General features: G+C 38.5%; 2 protein-coding genes across 2 annotated transcripts; both read left to right on the plus strand.

The window, feature by feature from the left end:
- The first annotated feature begins 1,010 nt into the window (after positions 1-1,010).
- LOC127962122 (splicing factor 1-like) lies at positions 1,011-9,788 on the plus strand. Its single transcript, XM_052561590.1, has 12 exons — positions 1,011-1,397; positions 2,214-2,342; positions 4,106-4,181; positions 6,115-6,267; positions 6,373-6,462; positions 6,568-6,751; positions 6,884-6,999; positions 7,092-7,199; positions 7,329-7,515; positions 8,103-8,316; positions 8,540-8,698; positions 8,773-9,788. Exons 1-12 carry the CDS (start codon positions 1,145-1,147, stop codon positions 9,093-9,095), a joined length of 1,992 nt encoding a protein of 663 aa, XP_052417550.1. The 5' UTR covers positions 1,011-1,144; the 3' UTR covers positions 9,096-9,788.
- Positions 9,789-12,166: 2,378 nt separating this feature from the next.
- Positions 12,167-22,816, plus strand: LOC127962138 (glycogen phosphorylase, muscle form-like). Its single transcript, XM_052561615.1, has 20 exons — positions 12,167-12,506; positions 13,963-14,064; positions 15,181-15,259; positions 15,346-15,449; positions 15,522-15,653; positions 15,826-15,937; positions 16,378-16,460; positions 16,550-16,693; positions 16,834-16,926; positions 17,439-17,585; positions 17,859-18,022; positions 18,682-18,796; positions 18,959-19,060; positions 19,159-19,306; positions 19,516-19,574; positions 19,657-19,798; positions 19,887-20,094; positions 20,307-20,441; positions 20,562-20,628; positions 21,473-22,816. The coding sequence occupies exons 1-20, from the start codon at positions 12,264-12,266 to the stop codon at positions 21,620-21,622; spliced, it is 2,529 nt and encodes an 842-aa protein (XP_052417575.1). The 5' UTR covers positions 12,167-12,263; the 3' UTR covers positions 21,623-22,816.
- Positions 22,817-23,276: the final 460 nt, after the last annotated feature.

The following is a 23,276-nucleotide window of genomic DNA, read 5'->3' on the forward strand; positions in this document are numbered from 1 at the left end:
AAAAAAGTGCAACTAATAAAAAAGGAAAGTACAAGTACCATGAGATAACTGGACTGAGCTATTACAACCATTATAAAGAGTTTGAATCGCTTTTTGAAAAACATTTTATATATATATATATATATATATATATATATATATATATATATATATATATAACTTTGAACATAGAATGTAAATATAAAAGAATGTCCAACTGTATCACATGGTTTATAAAAGTGGGTAAATAATATTAAACTGTCAGCTGAAATAAAATATCTGTAGTCAGTTAGATCAAGAATTAATATATTATTATTTCAGATATAGCGTCCTTTCAGAAAACCTGATTATTCTTCATCAATTATCTTTTTTTATTAAGGCTTTTGGCTAATATATGTGAATAATTTATCTTTGTTAGGTTTTGATTTAAGTGTAATTAACTTACTCCTTGTTTTAGTGATGCAGGAAATTCTCTAAAATCAACCGAATCTTTAAAAACAGCAAGTAAAAAATACATTACAAAAAGTTTTAAAACTCCATTGTCAACCCGTCTCTTCCAGGAGAATTATTTTCTTTAAGACTGTTTATGCAACCTATAACCTCATGAATATTTAATGCTTTATCACATGAATTTCTGAAATCTGTGATCTTATTAGTAATTTCTGATAAGAAATAAGAAATAAATCTGTATTAGTGGGTTCATTAAGGCAGCTATACAATTTACTTTAGAATTGAGATACAAAGTTAGGTACATCTTAAGGTTCTCATTAGTAGCACACTATGAAAAATTTGTTTACAGAGGATATTTCCCATATATATATATTTTTTTTATCCTGCTGCCATCCATTTTCGTCTTGACCTGACAACCTAGCCTGCTAGGAGGTTGGGCCTCTTGCTGAACATCAATGGAACGAAAAATGATAGGCCATTAAAATGTTCCGACAGACCTTTGATGATCCAATGACTGTAACCCATACATTGATTGACATAATAATCGACCAATCAGACAGTTCTTAATGCGCACGCTATCTCCTTTGTCGATCTCAATGTACGCCATCTTAGTCGGCGGGTAATAGAAGAAGGTTGCGTGTTAGGAGACGTACGTTCATATTATTTAGAAAGGAAAACACACTTTTTTGTGCATACGCTACCCTGACGCCCAGTAATGGCAACGGGAGCCAATGCAACCCCTCTGGGGAAGCTGCACCCGAGTATCGGCGCTAAGCGAGGCTTTGAGTCTGGTCCCGGCGCGGGGTTAATGGCACCTCCCGGGCCTGCGGTTTCTTTCCCGCTGCAGAATTTACAGCAACCGCAATTATCAAACCCAAGTTTTTCTCAGTTCCCCGGAGCCGTGAGTTCTGCGCTGACAAACCCAGTCGGAGTAGGAATACCGTTACCGTCTCAGGCGGGGAGTGGAGGTAAAGAGCGTGGACTGGCCTGAGACTCGGGACAAACGGCCTGGACCTTTATAACGTTAACCTTAGTTGGGGCTGCCTTAATTGGGCTCACTTTGTCCTATTGTTTTGTCAAGAGTATTGTGTAATAAAAACTTTAGGTTGTGTAGTGCACTTGTATAGTTAATATAATATTTGCATGCATTCGCAAGAACAGTTCACTGGTTAAATTAGTCTTTATTCATATAACGGTTAACGTTACCTTTTTGAAAACGAAAGATGTTATTGAAATTGTAGACAAAGTATTTATAATAATCAAGTAAGGTACTTCAAATATAATAAGTGATTTTATTTTTTGTTCCTACTCAATAAGGGGGAAAACCACTGATCTATAATATATATAGATCAGTGGGGAAAACTCAATTTAGACCCATTTTTGCAAACTAAGCAAAAATATGCAGTGGCTGTTACTACTTCTGTGGCCAAAAGTAAGGCGAAGTTGTGATAGTTTGCAGTATAATCGGTTTATTTTTTTCTCCAACAGACTACATGCATAAAATGAGTGTAAATATCAGTTGTCACTTTGTATTTATTTCTTTTTTAATTATTGGACATATAAGAAAAAAAAAACAGATTAATGGATAATCAAGTAATCCTATAAAAGTTATTAGTTTAACTTACTGCTACTAATCTGGTAAACTGCAGTAAATCGTTATATTCGTTATATTATTTCTTTTTTTTTAATCAAGTATGATAAGCTATTAAAGACTTTATAGGGTTAAACACAAAGAGCGATAGACTTTGCATGTAATCACATCTCACTTTTACCATCCCTCTTAGATTTTGGCCAGAAGAAACGTAAAAGGAGTCGCTGGAGCAGCGAGACCCCGGATCAGAAGACCATTATCCCAGGCATGCCCACTGTGATCCCTCCCGGTCTGACTCGGGACCAGGAGCGAGCTTATATAGGTGAATATCTAAGTTTGCTCTTATTAAAATGTGTGTCTAAGTCATATAGTTTAAGTTGCAGAATATTGTGTTTGTGAATGAGGGTTATTCTTTCTTACACCCTGACAGCTCACTTTTTTTGTCCCAAAACCTGTTGGTTTATTATTTCCTCACAGTTTGCACATCACATGCAGGATGTAATTGCTGAATTTCATTAGTCTGACTTCTTTGGTGATATCATTTAGGTCAGTTAATGGGATAACTGTTTGTTTCTTTGCTTACCATCAATCTGAAAGTCTCAGTGCAAAATGGCCATCTCTGCATGTCTCCAATGACTCCTTATAGGGATGGTTTTCTCAAAGAAGTCAATCGACCGAAATTCAGCACTTTGCCCCCGTGTTCACTAGAATGCACTAACTCCATTGATGTGCAAAGTGAGGACGATTCTTTTGTCTAGGAGGCACTGAGGTATTAGTAGCACTGTTTGCGTACCATCTGATGTCTATTAGCAAGAACCCACAGTGTTTTTCTGATGTTGCTGCTTGCTGTGATCTGTCTCCAGCTGCAGGACTCCATCACTGCTCATGTTTTCTATGCAAAATGTCTTAAGTCTAATTTGCCTGCAAAGCACTGCAGGTCCAACATTGAAATGATAAAAAAAGTCATCTCCATCCCCAGTCTCTGAAAGCAGTGTGTAGTAAATTGCTTTCTCATTGCTGTCAGGCACTTGTTTTGCAATGGCATGTGGTGTAGTGTTTGTTCAACTATAATGTGACCTAGACCTACATCTGCTTAACTAGTCCTTTATCGACACCTCATGTCTCTTACTGACCATCAACCTGCACCATTTAACGTGTGACCCTATGGGGTCTGATTCTCTTAAGCATGTCATAGAGAAATGCATGTGAAAACCCATTAAATGCTTCCATGAGTGATGCAAAACTTAATTTGATTACAGGTCAGTTTTTGATGTAAATCTAGTCTTTTGCATGAAAAAGAAAACCCAATCCACTAAAGGCTGATCTGTTTGATTATTTGTAAATACTGCACCTCATTCGTTCTAATTGATTAGTATTTGTAACATCTGGTAAGTGGCTGTCGTGACTTGATGAGTGTTGAATAATACTGATGAGGTTTTTTAGTGTTGCTAAAATTATTTACAGTCCTGTCATGTAATTATACTGCTGTTATCCTCGAAATAATTTCAATCTCATTGAGGATGCAGTTGCTTAAGCCACTTAGCCAATATGATTTTTATTTTCTTTAAACCCAACTTTTTTTCTTCCTGGCAGGCCTTCATGTTTTGCCACTTATTTAGCTTGAAATGACTATGGTATGTGAAGTAAACATTTTACATGTATTCTTGAAATGTGAATTTTAGTAGTTTCACTTCTCGAGGTTGGTGGCATAAAATTGAAAGCCTGTTGCAATGAACCTTTTTCTGAAATTGTTAATTATTGAAATGCCTCCAGCTTTCTGGACTTTCAAATTTTGTAGATGTTTGGGGAAATCTGTATGGGCTTATAAAAAATTGTGTTTTCCAGAATTCTGGGTGGGATTTCGATATTTCAGAAAAGTTTGATCAAAAGTGTTCAGTTTACCTTGATTCTTAGTGAACTGACACTTGCCATGGTAATTGTGTTCTAGTCATTGTTGAACTTTAGTCATGTTGAGTTTTACAGTGTACAGTTTCTGCTTTTTTTGTGGGGTTTTTTTTTTTTTGTTGTTAACCACAATTCTCTCCATCCTTGTTGTTTTTTTCTTCCTAACCTGATTTTTTCCAGTCCAACTGCAGATCGAAGACCTGACACGTAAACTGCGTACAGGAGACCTGGGAATCCCTGTTAACCCTGAGGACAGGTCGGAATAACAATTTGAACCCACCAACAGTAACATTTCTTTTTACCTTTTTAATGCGCCATTATATGTAAGGCCAGTTCGTAAGTAAGTGTGCTAATGTGTATGTAGGGGTAAGTGATTAAATGAAGAAAGTCTAAATGCCTTGCTCTGAAATGACCTCATATCTTTGCCTTTCTTTAGTTAGAGTATAAACTAAATGCCTTGATTATGAAATTGGCTTTGTTAAATGCCTAACTAGTTTTTGAAATGCTTAGTTGAATTTTAGAGAGGCGTTTGGATCGGTTCTATACAAAGAGGCAAAGTTATGACTGAAGGCTATTATGGTACGATATTGTCATATCAAAGATTAGACTTTCATGTAATTCAGTTAGAGCTGGCAGGTAACTTGTCAATGCTACATACTCTGAAATGAATTGTTTTGCAGAACGTATCATATGACAGTGAAGTTTAACTGTTAACAATACATGGCACCTAACTACCAAAGCCTAATGTGCAATCATATAAGCAGTGGAACTCTTGATCTTCTCAAGTAGATTTTATTTGATTCTGTGCTGTTCTTGTAATTTTTTTTTAATTATTATTATTGCATGAATTTTATATGAAATTTTTTTATCAAAGGCTGGTATAGAATTTTTTGTGTGAAGATTCCAGTGTAGTCTAAGTTAGTAGTTTCCATTCAGCTGTTATTTAAGCCATTTAAATGCATTTAGAATTTTATTAGATTATACGTCGCATTTTTAATGCCCCTTTTTTCTAACCTCTAAAATGCAGTGGTGACGAAAACAATCAAATCCTTAATCCCTAAATCTGAATGGTTGGTTAATTGGATGGTTATTAATGGTTTTCCATAATGGGGCTACAACCATTTTGTCCAGGAACTTCCACAGTATTCCAGAGTTCTGCACTGGAAGTCCGCTTGGAGGAGACTCCTCTGACCTTTTCTTTTTTGAATAACCATAACCATAACACTGATCACTTTGGCCACTCATAGACCTCATAAGCATCCAACATAGCAGGAAATGTCATGTTTCTGACGTGAGCGTGTCTTTTTAGTAGCCACACCCCTTGCTCTCTGAATAGCCTTAGGTTCTCCAGCAGAATCTTTAATCTGACGTTTTTACACCGTCAACTCTAAAAAGGTTCTTCACAAAGGTCTATCCACTCCAGGATTTAGGAACGATCGCTCATCAACTTCCAGCTCGCAAAAGAAAGCTGGGGGGTGCTTCAGATTGTCAGCGCTGGAGATATCAGTCCAAAAGAAAACCAGCAGAAAACTCTTCCCTCTTTTTTCCCCCCACTTTTCTCCTCTTCGGATTGCCACTCATGATCCTGTCACTCTTGTGTGGCTGTCTTGTTTGAGAGCTGTTGAAGGTTAATATGTAATCCAAATTTTTTTTCTCTAACCCAAATTCCCCCTCTCGTAACTTTTTTCAAGCACAGAGCCTCATTGTGCAGGTTAACAGGTTTTCAGCACCATCCAAGGGGAAGGTAACAGTTGGAGTGCTCTCTGAGAACGTGTGAAAGTTTAGATCAGCCTTTCAAGTGTGTTGGTTGCCCCGTTTTTCTCCGATACTTATCCTATTTTTCCATCTCCAACATAATATTGAGACAAATACTCATTTTATTAACGTTTGAAAACTCAGTGACTCTCTGGTGCCAAGTTTTGTTTCGCTGCTTATGTTCCTCAAGCTTTTTGGTCTGTAGAGTCTGTTCAGTTTTTTTGTTTAATTTTTTTTGTTCATTCAGTATAATGTTTTCATAGTGAGCTTCTCTCCCATTAGAAAATGAGCACTCTGGGGCATCCGATGCACTTTTTAAATGACCACAGAACAAGGCAAAATAGTGCTAGCCAAGAGTAGGCAAGCATTTGAATGTTAAACTGTTGAGGCTATAAGTACTGCTTTAAAATGTTTCTGTTCATTCTTTTTCACAGATCTCCATCTCCTGAGCCCATCTACAACAGTGAGGGGAAGAGGCTTAATACACGTGAATATCGGACACGTAAGAAACTGGAGGAAGAGAGGCATTCTCTCATTACAGAGATGGTGGGACTGAACCCTGAATTCAAACCCCCTGCTGACTACAAGTGTGTCTTCCACAAATGAACACTTTTTGATTTTTTTACCTTCTCTGTGGTTGTGGAGTCAGATATTTATTAGTCAAATGTTTCTCTGTTTTTCTTCTTTCTCAGACCACCAGCTACTCGTGTCAGTGACAAGGTAATGATTCCTCAGGATGAGTATCCTGAGATCAACTTTGTTGGGCTTTTGATTGGGCCACGGTGAGTTGAAAGTCTGAGCTCCCAATTTATTATTCATTTTTGGCCGATTTGAGTCTCTACGTCAAAGTAACTTTTCTCTTGTTCTGTTGGTTTTTTTTTTCTTAGTGGAAACACTCTGAAAAACATTGAGAAGGAGTGCTGTGCTAAGATCATGATTCGTGGTAAAGGCTCAGTAAAGGAGGGAAAGGTGGGCCGTAAGGATGGACAGATGCTTCCCGGAGAAGATGAACCTCTTCATGCACTGGTCACTGCTAACACCATGGAGAATGTTAAGAAAGCTGTAGAGCAGGTGAGTCCATTTCAGATATTCTAGTGTTTGGAAGTCGAATCGGGTTTTCAGAATTCCATTTAATGAAAATGAATATCTGTCAGACTCAAGAAACATTATATTGCCTCTTAAGTGCTTTCTTTTTGTCCACAGATTCGTAATATCCTCAAGCAGGGCATTGAGACCCCTGAAGACCAGAACGACCTGAGAAAGATGCAGCTAAGGGAGCTGGCACGCCTCAATGGCACTCTGAGAGAAGATGATAACAGGTGAGAGACTAGATGCAGATTTCTTGAGCAGCGGGCGAGTAAATGTTGTAGATGTTTGATACTCATCAATGTGTACATTTTTTCCCTCTCAGAATCTTGCGCCCGTGGCAGAGCACTGAGCCTCGCAGCATCACAAACACAACTGTGTGTACAAAATGTGGTGGAGCAGGTCACATCTCATCAGACTGCAAGTTTACCAGGTAAGCCCAGCCACCAGTGATCAGCAGTGTTATTTTTTTTTTTCTACCCAGTAGTTTACCACCTTCTGGTTATTATCAAATAACGTTCAGACAGCACAGTAAGCTTTATTGTATTTCCTTGCTCCTCAGTTCCTTTGCACAACGACCCGGTGAACCACCCCAGTCTGCTCAGGATAAGGCCCGTATGGATAAAGAGTACTTGTCTCTCATGGCAGAGCTAGGAGAGGCTCCAATCCCTGCCTCCAGTGGGGGCCACAACAATCCTCCCCCTAGTGGACCTCGTCCTGCAGGACCCAACAATAACCAGCCACCACCAGTAAGCCCATAGACATCCATTTTTCCTTATTGGAAGCCAGTTTCTTCATAATGTACACACATGCACTACCATTTAAATATTTTGGGTTGGGAAAAGTATTTATTTTGGGGGGGAAAACTCTCTTATGCTCACCAAGGCTATGTTTATTTTTTTTTTAAAATGCAGTTAAAACAGCAATATTGTGCAGTGCAATTACAATTTAACAATTTTCTTTTACTTTTTATTTAAATATATAATTAATTTACATGAATAGCAAAGCTGAATTTTCAGCAGCCAGTCTTTAGTGTCACATGATTGTTCAGAAATCATGCTAATATGCTGATTTATTGATCAAGACACTTTTTTTTTTGTTAAAGTAAAAAAAAAAATACAAATTATTATAAAAAATTATGCATGATGTGATGAAATTATGAAGATGATGATGAAAACCATGTGTTTTTCAGGATTCTTTGTATGGAATGTTCAAAAGAGCAGCTTTTATTTAAAGTGTACACATCTTTACTGTTAATTTATTAATTCATCCTTACTGAATAAAAGTTTTACTAGTGTTTGGAACCCAAGATCAACCTCTCTCAAACACATTTCAGAATCGTCCTCCTTGGATGAATTCAGGCCCTACTGATAACAGGAATTACCATGGCATGCACCAGGGTCCTGGTGGCCCTCACAACTTCCCTCCACCAATGCCAAACATGGGTGGCCCTCCTATGCCGCCAAACCCCAATGGTATGCCTCCACCCTGGATGCAGCCGCCGCCGCCTCCAATGAGCCAAGGCCCAGCCCCACCTGGACACCCCATGGGTGAGTATAACCTGTGATGTTCAGGATTCCAGTTCTATAATTCCTCCTTAACGGTGCATATAACTTTTCTCTGGAAGGATAGAGGTAAATAACTGGATATTTTCTTCCATTTATATTTGGAACATTTCCCATAAAAATCCAGATTTTGGTGTATAAAAATATTCAATGCTGTCATACTGTTCCATAATGCTAAAACTGTTTTCTTCTCTTGTCTGGTGATCAGGTTTATTGCCACCACCCATGGGTATGATGCCCCCGCCTCCACCTCCCCCCAATAACCAACCTCCACCCTCAGGACCTCTGCCACCTTGGCAACAGCAGGCACCCCCCCCACCACCCACCAGCAGCATGGCAACCAGCGCTCCACTGCCTTGGCAACAGAGTGAGTGCATTACAGTTGATGCCATTTAAAGGGTTTCCTTTTGCATCAGACTGACTTGTTTTTTGTTTTTCCAGATACAACCACCACATCCACCCCAGTCACTGGAAACCTGCCACCCTGGCAACAGCCTCAGCAGACGGCCACCTCAGCCACTCAGCCCCCTCCACCCATGGGCACCCCCTCTATGGTGCCGCCTCCACCTGGGGTCCAACCCCCACTTCCGCCTGGTGCGCCACCTCCTCCACCACCCCCTCCTCCTGGCTCAGCTGGCATGATGTATGCACCTCCTCCCCCACCCCCACCCATGGACCCTAACTATGTGACCATGATGGGAATTCCTGGTATGCCACCTTACGGGATGCCCCCTGCACCTCCACCACCTCCGCCCCAGAGTTAAAAGCTCCATTTAGTCTCTATGGCCCTGTGACCATGCAGTAATGCCTAAAATATACATCACAGGACTGTACCTAGTTCTGTTAATTCAACAGCTTGATGTGATTAGCTGTTTAGTCGCTAAAGGTTTATTTTCTGTTGATTGGCCTCGGTTCAGATATGTTTCCCATGCTCGGACATAGAAATCGAGCTAGTGAGAGAGACCGAGATTGTGGTAAATTTGTAAATTTGCTTCAATTGTAATGGTTTTTAACTGTAATATCTGATCTGTTGGTTGAATATTTGTTCAAAATGGTGACGTACAGGGAATGTGTGTGTTGTTTTTGTTTCTACCAGCCTGCTTTCATGATTTTTTTTTTTGTTTGTTTTTTTTGAACCCTCTCCTGTGAGTAAAAGTGACATCTGCTTAAGATTCAGTTAGCAACATTCCAACACATGTATAAACAACCATTTACACTCTTAACCAGCTGTGCATTTGTTGCTGCATAGTACAAAAAGACATTCATGTCTTTTAAGATGTTGTAGATGATTGGCTTACTCTATTAGGTGGTCAGTATAGTTTGTGCTCACCTGGTATCCCATCCCTCTCAAAATGGTTTTTATTTAAAATAACTTTTCATTAATTACCTTCCACCAAATGTATTTCAATATTTTTGTAATGAAGCATTCAACTAAATAAAAGTTGGCATGGTGTTGAGTTGTCATCTCTCTCACATTTGTTATACTAACATCAAGTCCGATTCAGTGGTTGATGGTGAGGGTTTTTTCTCTTCTGAAAGACTGTTAAACTTTTCAAAATGAAGCAGTTTTGTTGTTGATTCAAAATGTAAGTTACCTATGCAGTTTTCACAGTTCTCTTTGGATTTAGGGCCTGTTTTCCTGCTCACCACAGCATGAATGTTTGCTGTCGTCTTCACCATCTTTCTTTTCCACAGGTAGTTGCCTTGGTTTTTACTTACTCTATAGCTTGTAGTACGTGCTGTTTTCTTTGTGCTTAATACAGTGCTTAAAAATACAAGTTTGATGTCATGCTGCAAAAAAAAGAATGGGTGCTTTAACTTAATTTGAAGCAGATGTTGCTTCTATTTGTATTCATGTTGTGCACAGTGTATATAAGATAAAAGTACAGTCTGAGAATGTGGATTGCAGCTGAACAAGCAAATATGAGGCCACGAAAACAAGAACCTCAAGTTACATGGTAGCTCATAGAAGGTTCCTCTGGGAACATTGTAAGGTAGTAATTTGATTTTTGATGGACACTGACATCAAATTGGTTCATTGCAGGAGTTAATTGTTGTACAAATGTATTTAAAATGCAGAATTTGAGAATTTTAATGCATGTACAGGTGCATATAAAAATATATATCGTGAAAATACCATAGGGATGTCATATATTCTTGATTCATTACATGTAAAACATTTCAAATGTTTTACATTTTATTTTATTTTGATGATTAGAGCTTACAGCTCATAAAAATCAGAAATCCAGTGTCTCAAAATATTAGAACATTTACATTTGAGTTTCATTAAATGACCATCCCTATGGTGTACATTTCAGGTATCCCTTGTACTTTGAAACCACAATAACACGGAAAACTGCTGACTTGGCAGTGGACCAGAAGAAGATCAATGACGCCCTCCACAAAGAGAGTAAGTCACAGAAGGTCATTTCTGAAAGGGATGGCTGTTCACAGAGAGGTGTATCGGAGCATATTAAATGCAAAATTGGCTGCCAAGAAGAAATTTGGTAGGAAATGGTGCACAAGCAACAGGGTTGACCGCAAGCTTGAGAGTACAATCAAGCAAAGCCGATTGAAACACTTGTTAGAGCTGGAGTCAGTGTATCAAAAGTCAACACTTGGACGTCTTCAGGAAAAGGGCTTCCAAGCTACTTCTTAAACAGAAACAATGTCAGAAGCATCTTACCTAGGCTAAAGACAAAAAAATGGACTGTTGCTCAGTGGTCCAAAGTCCTGTTTTCAGATAAAAGTAAATTTTGCATTTAATTTGGAAATCAAAGTCTGGAGGAAGACTGGAGAGGCACAGAATCCAAAGTCCAGTGTGAAATTTCTTAAGTCAGTGATGATTTGGGGTGAGGTGATGTCTGCTGGTGTTAGTCCATTGTGTTTTATCACGTCCGAAGTCAATGTACCCATCTACCAGGCGATTTTGGAGCACTTTATGTTGACAATCTTTGTGGAGATGCTGATTTCATTTTCCAGCAGGACTTTAGCGCCTGCCCACAGAGCCAAAACTACTTCCAAGTGGTTTGCTGACCATACTGTGCTTGACTGGCCAGCCAACATGCCTGATCTGAACTCAAAATGGAATGTATGAGATATTTTCAAGATAAAGAGCCTTGTCAAGTGCCTCAGCAGTGCCACAGTCTGATCGCTTCCATGCAACACTTGACTGAGGCTTTCATTTGTGCTAAAGTAGACACAACCAAGCACTGAGTGCATAAAAGAACACTTTAAAGAACTTGAACTTTTCTGTTTTACACATTTTTTAATTGATATAAGCAGTATTAAAATATTTTAAGATACTGGATTTTTGATTTTCATGAGCTGTAAGTGTAAAATAAAATAAAAACCTTTGAAATGTTTTACTTTAAATGTGATTAATTTATAATATATATGACAATATACAATTTTGTAATTCACGATGATAAAATTTTTTGAGATGCACCTGTATGCAGCTGACTTTAAATAGGCTTTTACCGTTTTGTGTGTCACGTGATACTGGTACCCTCAAACTTGTCACATTTTTCTTGACTACTGACTATTGTCAAGAACAATGTTCTAGCTACTGTAATCTAGAATCATTCAGTGACCTTCAGAGTGATCAACATTCTGTAAGAATGTTTTATGCATTATTTTGTGTAAGTAGTCACGCTACTGGCTTATGTGATCCCACTGCAATAACTTCATCTTAACCAATACTAACCAGTGTTTAATAAATTATGACCCGTCAAGACTGTAAATATATAGTAGCCATGTATATATAGAGGGGAGTGTGGGCAAATGTGAGCGCCAATGAGCGCGCTTGACCCTGAAGCATCCGCTGGAGATCACAGTGACGCGCGTCGCAACACACGCAGAAGGCATCACGTACACTGTGTCCCTGGTGCGCCATACCTACTTTTACAATATTTAATATAACAGTCTACAAGATGTCCAAGCCTCTGACGGACCAAGAGAAAAGGAAGCAAATTTCCGTGCGAGGTCTCGCCGGGGTTGAAAACGTCGCAGACCTCAAGACCAATTTTAATCGCCATCTGCACTTTACGTTGGTTAAGGACCGTAATGTTGCAACGAAGCGCGACTACTACTTCGCCCTGGCGCACACAGTCCGCGACCATTTGGTGGGAAGATGGATCCGGACGCAACAGCATTACTACGAGAAAGACCCTAAAGTAAGAAACTCAAATGCCGCAGTTTCATCCTTCCGTCCGGTGCTGCACGTACACCACCGACAGACGGGAGGAGGGTCAAACCGCACAACCGGCGACATGTTGCGCAGTACAGGCTAGAGCTGCATTATACAAAAAGAAACATTTTTATCTTTCTTGCTAGTGTAATACTGTGGTATTTATATTGCAACAGGAAATGCCGCTTAATGCTAATGGCTCGTCAGATGGCAATGCCTTTTTTCACCAATTACATAATCTTTTCATGAATGATGTCACTAGCGACTGCATTCAGTGTCGTGCAGATCAAATGACACGAAATCACAAATGTATGAAAAGTGCTGCACTGTGTGCCCTTGACAACTGTATCCACAAGTCAAATTGTTATTTTATAATTGTCGACGGTGCAAGTTCGATTGAAATATTAATATATGCACATCTTTGTAGATGTTAAAACAAGCAGACCTAATAGCTTTCTCTTATGCACAACTGGAAACATCAATACAATTACTGCACTGAACCGTTGAATTTACAAAACAAAAACAACAGCAAAAACAAGTTTTCTACATAATATGATGCGGTTCTTATTTTTTTATTTATTTATAAACGTTACACGTTTAGATTTAAGTTTACAAATCTTCAATTGACGGATTATGATGTTGTCATCCTAATTTCTGCATGGATTGTTGTGATTGGTTTTCTTTCTTCTTTATTTGCATAAAGAAATGTTATTGGTTCAGTCCTAAAACCGGAGAAAGAAAGCCTACAGTTGTCACAAGGAAGCTAGTTTACATCCTTGACATATTACATCATAATTATAGCACTCATTATCAACTTAAATTTGAAATAATGTTAACTGCAGATTTGATTTTTCCCCATAAATCCCCAAATACTATTTTAAAAACCTATTTAAAAAAGGAAAGAAATGTGAAATTCTATTTTCTGTTTTGTTTGTTTTTTCATTCTAAAATAGTGCTAAAACACGTGCAGTTTTAAAGTAAAAAATAATTGAAGGTTAGGATATTGTTTAGGTGTATTCGGAATTTGTCTGGCATCCTGGCACAGTGTTCAACCTTAAATGCTGACAGCTAATGCTGCTATTTTTACATCAGCAACTATCAGAGACACTGCACAGACCTGCTTCTCTCCTAACCTTTGTTATCATTTATAGACAAGAGACCAAATTTTACAAGCTAGTTTTGTGCACTAGCAAGTCCTCCATGATGGTTGTCATTGTGCAACCTTCAGTGACTAAATGCTTTGCAGTGGCGGTCGGTGAGGTCTCAGACGTCCATTACAGATTAGGCTTGTGTTGTGCACCTGTCACAATAATGCATGTCAGATAGGCTAGCCTGCTCAGCAGCAGGGGCTTTTATGGCTCCTACTTCACTGTTGCTCGAAATGGCTCTCAGCTGTTGGTGTTATTTTTTTTCACATTTCTCCTTGTTTGGCTCACCTCCAGCGTGTGTACTATCTCTCTCTGGAATTCTACATGGGACGGACACTTCAAAACACCATGGTAAACTTAGCTTTGGAGAATGCCTGTGACGAGGCCATCTATCAGGTGAGGATATATTTACAAACATTTCAAGCAAAGCACAAACCCATTCAAAAAACCCACTATGTTTAGGATGATGGAACCGGAAGTGCTTTGAGTTATGGCCTATAGGAATATGTCAGCCTTGCAGTATCTGTAAGGAAGTAAATGTGAATTAATTGAAATGTCTGCACCCCTAGTGGCGCAAAAAACAATTGCAATCAGGTGAATGGTTCAACTGTACTGCAGGGGTGTTTAAACCTGTTCCACTTCCTGCCAACGTCCTAGAGTTTAGCTCTAACCAGCTCCAACACACTTGCCTGGAAGTTTCTAGTTAGTCTGAAGATCTGGATTAACTGGTTCAGGTGTGTTTAATTATGGTTGGAGCTAAACTCTGCAGGATGCTGGCCCTCCAGGAACAGGTTTAGACACCCCTGTCCTACTGTGTTCTACATAACAACATTGGCTCAGCCAGTGGTGTGTGTGTTTGGTGTGGGACTATTACTTTTTCCAAATATAGGAGGGACATTATCAGTTAGTATTCCATTCATCCCAATGCTTTAACCTTTATGCTGACTTAACCTTTTGGGGAAGAGTTTGACCCCTAACCCTAGGATTGTGGGTTCGAATCTTGGGCTGGCAATAACACGACTTAGGTGCCCTTGGGCAAGGCACCAAATCCCCAACTGCTCCCCGGGCACGGCAAGCTTAAATGGCTGCCCACTGCTCCGGCTGTGTGTTCACAGTGTGTGTGTAGCTCCAACCATAATTAAACACTGTGTGTGTGTGTGCACTTTGGATGGGTTAAATGCAGAACACAAATTCTGAGTATGGGTCACCATACTTGGCTAAATGTCACGTCGCTTTTAAAGAGGTCATTTTCAGTCATCATCACAACCAGTCATAGCATAATAATAAATAAAGAGCTTATGGATGGGATGCATTGTAATTCTGCTAATCGTAGATTGGTTGCCCCTGGTTCTTTAATTCTAATCAAGAAATGAAAGACAAATCATTCTAGATATGCACTGCTATGCTGAGAATGCCTACAAATAGGTGTTTGATGAAAAAGCATGTTTTGTGTTCTCAGAGGTTACATACCTTCTTTGGCTCCTCCAGCTCTCATGTTCTGTTTCTTCTCAGCTGGGTCTGGATATGGAGGAGCTGCAGGACATGGAGGAGGATGCTGGCCTGGGCAACGGAGGCCTTGGTCGACTCGCAGGTGAACTTGGTCTCTTTAAATATGCTGATTGTAAGATTAATATAGGGCTTGTTGTTATAGAGAGCTTAATTTCTCTTTTTCTGCAGCTTGCTTCCTGGACTCCATGGCAACCTTGGGCCTGGCAGCGTATGGATATGGAATCCGCTATGAGTTTGGAATCTTTAATCAGAAAATCGTGAATGGCTGGCAGGTAAAGCATACTTGCAACAGTACCTCTCTTGGTGCATTTGGGTCTTAGTAAATGATTGACATCATCTGACAGGTGGAGGAAGCGGATGATTGGCTGCGTTATGGCAATCCTTGGGAAAAAGCCCGGCCTGAATACATGCGTCCTGTGCATTTCTATGGTCGAGTGGAACACCACCCTGATGGAGTGAAATGGGTGGACACACAGGTGAGATAAAATCTTACTGACCCCTCCCCAATGTTTTGAACGGTAGTGTACATCAGGAAGGTCAGTGAAGCCTAAAGCAGAACAACCAACATGCAAAGCATGAACAAGATTGTGAAATTTATACATGTGTGTGTACATCTTCTCATTAAATCTGTACCCGTTGTGTCACCAGGTGGTCCTTGCCCTTCCCTATGACACACCTGTCCCAGGATACAGAAACAACATTGTTAACACAATGAGGCTCTGGTCTGCCAAAGCTCCATGTGAATTCCACCTCAAAGACTGTGAGTTCTCAATCAATCAATCAATCAATCAATCAATGAACCAATCAACCTATCAATCAATAAATAAATGTTCCAGCACTATAAGCTTTATTATTGATTAGATGCTATTCATTATAAGCCTTATGCATTGCTAAAAACATGCATTGCTAAGGACTTAGTCTGAACAACTTTAAAGGCAATTTTCTCAATATTTATCAATATCAATATGTTTTGCACCCTCAGATTCCAGATTTTCAAATAGTTGTATCTCGTCCAAATATTGCCCTATCGTAACAATCCAATTCAACAAAAAAAATCAACCCATGTTATTGGTTTTGTGGTCCAGTTTCTCAAATGTAAATGTAATTTATATATATAAAAAAACCTAATTGACCCCAAACTGTTGAATGGAAGTGTGAAATGTGTCTTTGAGCTTTAGATCTTTCTCTCTCCCAAAACAGTTAATGTTGGTGGTTATATCCAGGCCGTTCTGGACAAGAATCTCGCTGAGAACATCTCCCGTGTTCTTTACCCTAATGACAATGTGAGTGCAACTCAAGTCCATTCAAGTGATTCATGTTCAGAAGCAAACAAGCCTAAATGTAAAGAGATCCTCCTGTTTGTATATATCAGTTCTTTGAGGGGAAGGAGTTGCGTCTGAAGCAGGAGTATTTTGTGGTGGCTGCGACTCTCCAGGACATTATCCGCAGGTTCAAAGCCTCCAAGTTTGGCTCAACTGAGGTGGTGCGCATGGATCTGACCACCGTGCCAGATAAAGTAAGATAGGCCGGGAGCTCTTTGTTTCATGTTACACGTCCAATTTGTGTCATATCTGAGGTGATTTAATCATATGAATAATAAAACCGAATGCATTAAAAAACTGTTAAAGAGGTCCTCCCTTTGTCTGTTTTGTTTAGGTTGCTATACAACTGAATGACACTCATCCTGCGATGGCCATCCCTGAACTGATGAGAATACTGGTGGATGATGAGAAACTGCCCTGGGACACGGTGAGCTGAAAAATCCTCATCATTTTGTCATTTATGATGCTCAAAAAAAAAAAAATATATATATACATGAGACAGGACTATTTAATTGATTATTAGGGGTAATATAAAGACATAACGTGAATGTGATGACATTTTACATTGATAATAAAATAATTTCTGCATTTCTTTATAATTTAATTTTTTACTTTTAATGTACATTTATAAAACTATACTGTACTTTTTATTGTGTTACCTTGACAGTGAAATATTGATATTTGGTCTTTTTACCACCATTATCAACCTCTTAACCTCACTTTTTACTCTTGTAGAAACGCAAAAAAATATTTTTTGTAGTTTCCTTTCACCACTATAGAAGTTTACTCAACTATGACTTTCTCTTCTGTGAAGCCCAGAAATGTGAAAAGTGCCCATAAAATTTTGCCCATGTGGACCAACACCATAACATTGTACTAATTTCTGTTTTTCTCTCACTCTGCCACTACCTGACTTTCTGTCATTCTCTTTCTTCTCAGGCTTGGGACATCACTGTGCGTACTTGCGCATATACTAACCACACTGTGTTACCAGAAGCTCTGGAACGCTGGCCTGTTGACCTGTTCCAAAACCTCCTGCCCCGTCACCTAGAGATCATCTACGAGATTAACCGACGTCACCTGGAGGTCTGGGAACAGATGTTCTCTTCATGGCACATTGCATTTGAAATTTTAAAGGGGTTGGGAGATCAGTAACTGCATTAGGACTGTAGGACTGTGTCCACTCCAAATAAGGAGTAAACTGCACAGTAAGGTTATATAAACAACCTTATCTGCTCTACATGACTGAGCATCCAGTAAATTGCAGATGAAGAAAAGTAAATTCTCAAGAAACTTCCCATGTACTTTCTTGCTTGTTATGCTCTGTTTTGACCTTCCAACTTCTGTCTTGTTTCTCAGCGGATCTCTGCTCTGTACCCTGGTGATGATGATCGTTTGAGACGCATGTCTCTTGTTGAGGAGTACGGACAGAAGAAGATCAACATGGCTCATCTCTGCATCGTTGGATCTCACGCAGTTAATGGCGTGGCACAAATCCACTCGGACATTATTAAGGATACTGTGTATGTTTTTTAATGTGTTTATATTACAGCTCAGTGGCCCCAAAAGTATTCGGACACCTAAAACACACATTTAAAAATGTATTTTACTATTTAAAAAGTTCAGGAAGATTTTTAGTCTCTCACCTAGACTGCATTTATTTGATGAAAAATTCTGTATAAACAGAAATACTGTAAAATATTATTTCAATCGAACGTTTTCTATTGTTATTTATTTTAAATCGTGGCAAAGTAAATTTTTTGCTATCCTTTACTCCAGTCTTCAGTGTCAGAAATCATTCTAATATGCTGATTTAGTGCTCAAGAAACATTTCTTCTTATTATTATCATTGTTGAAAACAGTTGTGCTGCTTCATGTTTTTGTGGACAGCCTGAAAATAGAAATACTTTGTGAAGTTAAAAAGGTCTTTTCTGTCACGTTTGATCAGTTTAATAAATCTAACAAAAGTATCATTTCTTTTAAAAAAGCCAAAACATTTGAATACGAATATTTATGTTGAGGAAAGACAACATAAGCATACTTGTCCACAGCAATGGCATATCTTACATGTCCAAATACTTTTAAAAGCCACTGTTTATATCAACATAATGTGGTTGGTATTACAGTAATTTCATGTAGCCCTGGTTAAAATCTCATTTGGTTGGGTTGATTCTGTGTTCAGTTTTAAGGACTTCTATGATGTGGATCCACAGAAGTTTCAGAACAAGACCAATGGTATCACTCCTCGTCGCTGGCTTGTCATGTGTAACCCTGGACTGGCTGAAGTTATCGCTGAGGTAAAGAACATTGCTGATCAAAAATAAATAAATAAAGTTAGCAGTACATGTATGAACAGGTAGGGGGCACTATTGAGAAAACATACAAAAAGTACAATAACCGTAGTTGATTTTAGTCCAGGTCAGTCATTTTAAGTCATAATGTCATATGTTAAACATTAGAGAATTGGAGAGGACTACATCCGTGACCTGAGCCAGCTGAAGAACCTCCTAAAGTTTGTGGATGATGATGCCTTAATTCGAGATATTGCCAAGGTTAAACAGGTGAGACAGAAAATATCCCACAGTCAAAGTGAAATGGAGTGCATGTTCTACATAAACATGATTTCCATATATACTCTATATTGCTTTGTCTGTTTCAGGAGAATAAGATGAAATTTGCTGTGCAACTAGAAGAACAATACAAGGTGAAGATTAACCCAAACTCCATGTTTGATGTTCAAGTGAAGAGGATCCATGAATACAAAAGACAGCTGTTGAACTGTCTGCACATTGTCACCCTCTACAACCGTAAGTCAATAATAATTCAGGTTTTTCAATATTTTTCCAGCTTTACAAACTTCCCATTTAATGGTGAAACCAAGTCACGCATATCTAGGATGATAAATATAATACTTTTATTTCAGTAGACAGTATGTACTGTTCATTATGCACTAAACAGCAAACTATTCTCTTTTTTTAAGATAGTCTACTTTAACTTTACTGTTTTGTGTGATCAGGCATCAAGAAGGACCCTAGCAAGGCCTGGACTCCTAGGACCATTATGATTGGAGGAAAGGTTTGACTGATCACTTCTCTGACCAATCAGTTCTGTTCTACTTAAGTTTGAATGCTAATTGGCTAAATCATGCATCTTCAAGGCCGCTCCTGGGTATCACACAGCTAAGATGATCATCAAACTTATCACAGCAATTGGAGAAGTGGTAAATAATGATATTGTGGTGGGAGATCGTCTGAAAGTCATCTACCTTGAGAACTACAAGGTTACACTGGCAGAGAAAGGTAGGATGCAAACTTAACATTGGATCAGCTTCCTGTCTTATTAATTCATTTACATAACTCGCTCTGCCTGCTTCTTTCTATTTTTCAGTCATCCCTGCATCTGACCTGTCCGAGCAGATCTCCACAGCAGGAACAGAAGCTTCTGGAACAGGCAACATGAAGTTCATGCTGAATGGCGCTCTGACCATCGGCACCATGGATGGGGCTAACGTGGAGATGGCAGAAGAGGCGGGAGAAGAGAACCTCTTTATATTCGGCATGAGAGTGAAGGATGTGGAAGCTTTGGACAAGAAAGGGTGACAGCAAGCTTCAATGAACCATTTACTAAATAGCATTTTATTTGTTTGTTTTAGTGCATTCATTCTTGTTTAAGAAAGCAATTTATTTGATCAAACATTCATCTGTTTAAACAGAGCAATACAATCCAAATGTTCTCAGTTTTATTGCACTGAAGGAAAGGTTGCAAATACAGCTCTGCTCGACTTAGCTGAAGTTGGTTTATTTCCAGATATGATGCCATGGAGTATTATAACCGCATTCCAGAGCTGAAGCAAGTCATGGATCAGATCTCTGGAGGATTCTTCAGCCCTGGAGAACCTGATCAGTTTAAAGACATTGTTAAGATTCTGATGCAACACGACAGGTAAGAACCACAAATATATTTGGATATATATTATCTTTTTCATTCCATTTCTCACATAGCCACAGTTTAACAGTGATCATATAAATTGTTAATTATTTTGGTTGTCTGATGGGATTGCAGGTTCAAGGTGTTTGCTGACTATGAAGACTACATTAAATGTCAGGATAAAGTCAGCGCCTTGTATAAGGTTTGTATTACAAAAACATTTAATGGTTCAGCGTATTTCAGGAAGAGTTTCCAGCCAAAAGCCTTTAGTTTAATCACAGCCTGGCTAAGCTTTTATTTGCCACATAATTAATAGGAAAATACATTTGTGCAAAAGTTTTGGGTCAGTAATACATGTTGTTTTTGAAAGAAATCTATGAAAAACCTTCTGAGAAAATTTATTACAAATTTAGCACTGTTTTAGTTGATAATAATGCATGTCCCAAATCAGCATTTGAGAATGGTTTCTGAAGGATCATGTGACGCTGAAGACTGGAGGCAATTCAGCTTTGCCATCACACGAACAAATTACATTGTGAAATATATTAGAACAGAAAACAGTCATTTAAAATGGTAATAATGTAGTAATATTACCGGTTTTGGTGTATTTCTGATTTATTAAATGCAGCCTAGGTGAGCATAGCATACTTTCTTCAGAAACTGGAAACAACTTACAGACCCCAAACTTTTGATAGGTAGTGTATGCGAACAAGATGAGTTATTCATTTTTTTGGTCCATTTTGCCTGAAGGAGACTGTACATTTGAATGTTTATATGTGACATAATTAGAAAGCTGAATTAATAAGCTTTCCGTTGATGCAGAATTTGTTAAGGTTTGGTCTATTCGAAAATCTGGAATCTGAGGGTGCAAAAAAAATCTAAATATTTAGCAAAAAAAAAAAAAAAAGTTTTGGCCCTTTAAATTCAAGTTGACCGTTCCATCAGTGTTTATTTGGAAACATGTCATATAATTCCCTTCTGATTTAATGTAATGCTCTAAAGAGCTTTAACACACAAACATGTTCCTTTTCCTCATTCTTAAACAGAATACTAAAGAATGGACCAAAATGGTCATCCACAACATTGCTGGTTGTGGCAAATTCTCCAGCGACCGCACCATCGGCCAGTACGCTCGTGAGATCTGGGGCATGGAGCCCAGTCTGGAGAAGATCGCAGCCCCAGACGACCCCCGCTAAGTCCTTCCACAGCATCAAAATCTCCCATTTGTCATAGCTGTTCCCACATTCAGTTTATTTACCATTGTGACGATGTTTAAATGTGATTTTTAACGTTGACATGTCATAGGAGATGTTTCTCCATCTTGCCGTCAGACAGCCAGAATACCTCACAACTTCTCTGCATCCCTGCTCTAGTGACGAGCTGTCAACGCATCTAGCTTTGTGGCATGTTAATATACAGTATGTGTTGGTGTAAGAATGTTATAAATATTATGAAAAGTTATAAAGTAGTATTCATCTACCCATGCCAGATGGACAGCACAGTCTCATCTTGGAGAACCGAACATACACTGTGAGGGCAAAGTATAACAAAAACTTTTATTTGGCCAAATGTCATAGCATGATGATGACTGTTAAAGGAAACCATTTCAGAAACCACCAGTTTTTCTTTTTTGTGTGTGTGTTGTGACAAAATGTTTGAGTTTTGAATCACTTATACTCTATTTTAATTTTGACAAGCAGTTATTAAGTGAACAGTCTGGGCTTAACCATACAAGTGTTGTTTGTGTATGTCTAAATCTCTTTCATTGGCCTCTTGATGCTCATGACTTGCTCTTTCACCTGCAGAGCTCCTCACTTCAGCACTTTAGGCATGATCTGTCACTTTTGTCCTCATCAAGTGTTGTACTGTAATTCTTTCCACATATATATTGTAACTCTGCACTGTTTTCACACCACATAAAATAAGACCCGCAGGAATGATGGGGCCCTGCAGAAAATTTTGCTTGAATCCAGTGAGGTAGCAAAACTAATATAGCGCTGAAGTGTGATTCTCTATAACGGCCAGGCAGCGTTCAAGACCCTGATATGTATTTACTCTGATATATTGTGTTAGACTTATATATTTAGAATAGGAAATGAATGTATGGTGCAGTGCTTTTGGAATTGCAAATATGCAATTAAACTAGGCTTAAATTGCTGGTTTAGTGGTAATGGATGGTGGTTTATTTATGCCACCCCTACATGGACTTGCAACCTAACCTTCAACTTATTTAGTAAGCAGCTCCAGCCGCCACCATCCCCTCCAGTGATCTTGTCGAGTATTTTGTTCTCTCTGAATGTTTTGCCCGTATTTTGGAAAACAGCACACACCAAACAGTCCTACTGATGCCCTTGAAGAGTGACAAAATCAAATAAAGCTATTAAGAGTGATGCTGTTTCTGATTTTTGCAAGTATTATGTTGTTCTTACATGCCACAATACTGTCTCTCAAAAGTTTGGATTTAAAAAAAAAAATATTTTTTGAAAGAAGATTCAAAAGAAGATTTAGAAATCGTTCTAATAACATGCTTATTTGGTGCTCAAAAAACATTGATTATTATCTAAATAGAAAACATAGTTTTGTTTACAATTCTTAGAATTAGAATAGAATGTTCAGAACAGATTTAACAATGTTAAATAAAAAATAAAAAACTTTTTACATTTATTTTTTATCCTTGCTGAATAAAAAAAACATTTGATCTTTTACCTACATTCATAACTTTACCTACTATTTTTATACTAAGATTTTCAACGTAGTCTTTCAATTAATATGAGGTCAACAGCTAATCGTTTAATTTGTATAAAATAACAAGAAAAAAAATGCTTAAAACTGTAACTTGTCACACTACTA

Source organism: Carassius gibelio, chromosome B7, assembly GCF_023724105.1.
Source record: "Carassius gibelio isolate Cgi1373 ecotype wild population from Czech Republic chromosome B7, carGib1.2-hapl.c, whole genome shotgun sequence".
Lineage (NCBI taxonomy): Eukaryota > Metazoa > Chordata > Actinopteri > Cypriniformes > Cyprinidae > Carassius > Carassius gibelio.

Excerpts from the sequence above, each read along its gene's own strand:
- LOC127962122 (XM_052561590.1), top strand. The coding sequence starts at position 1,145 with ATGGCAACGGGAGCCAATGCAACCCCTCTGGGGAAGCTGCACCCGAGT. Across the intron at positions 6,268-6,372 it reads AAACCCCCTGCTGACTACAA|ACCACCAGCTACTCGTGTCA; the intron begins GTGTGTCTTCCA and ends CTTCTTTCTCAG. Across the intron at positions 8,699-8,772 it reads TCCACTGCCTTGGCAACAGA|ATACAACCACCACATCCACC; the intron begins GTGAGTGCATTA and ends TTGTTTTTCCAG.
- LOC127962138 (XM_052561615.1), top strand. The coding sequence starts at position 12,264 with ATGTCCAAGCCTCTGACGGACCAAGAGAAAAGGAAGCAAATTTCCGTG. Across the intron at positions 12,507-13,962 it reads ACTACGAGAAAGACCCTAAA|CGTGTGTACTATCTCTCTCT; the intron begins GTAAGAAACTCA and ends GCTCACCTCCAG. Across the intron at positions 19,575-19,656 it reads CCATTATGATTGGAGGAAAG|GCCGCTCCTGGGTATCACAC; the intron begins GTTTGACTGATC and ends TGCATCTTCAAG.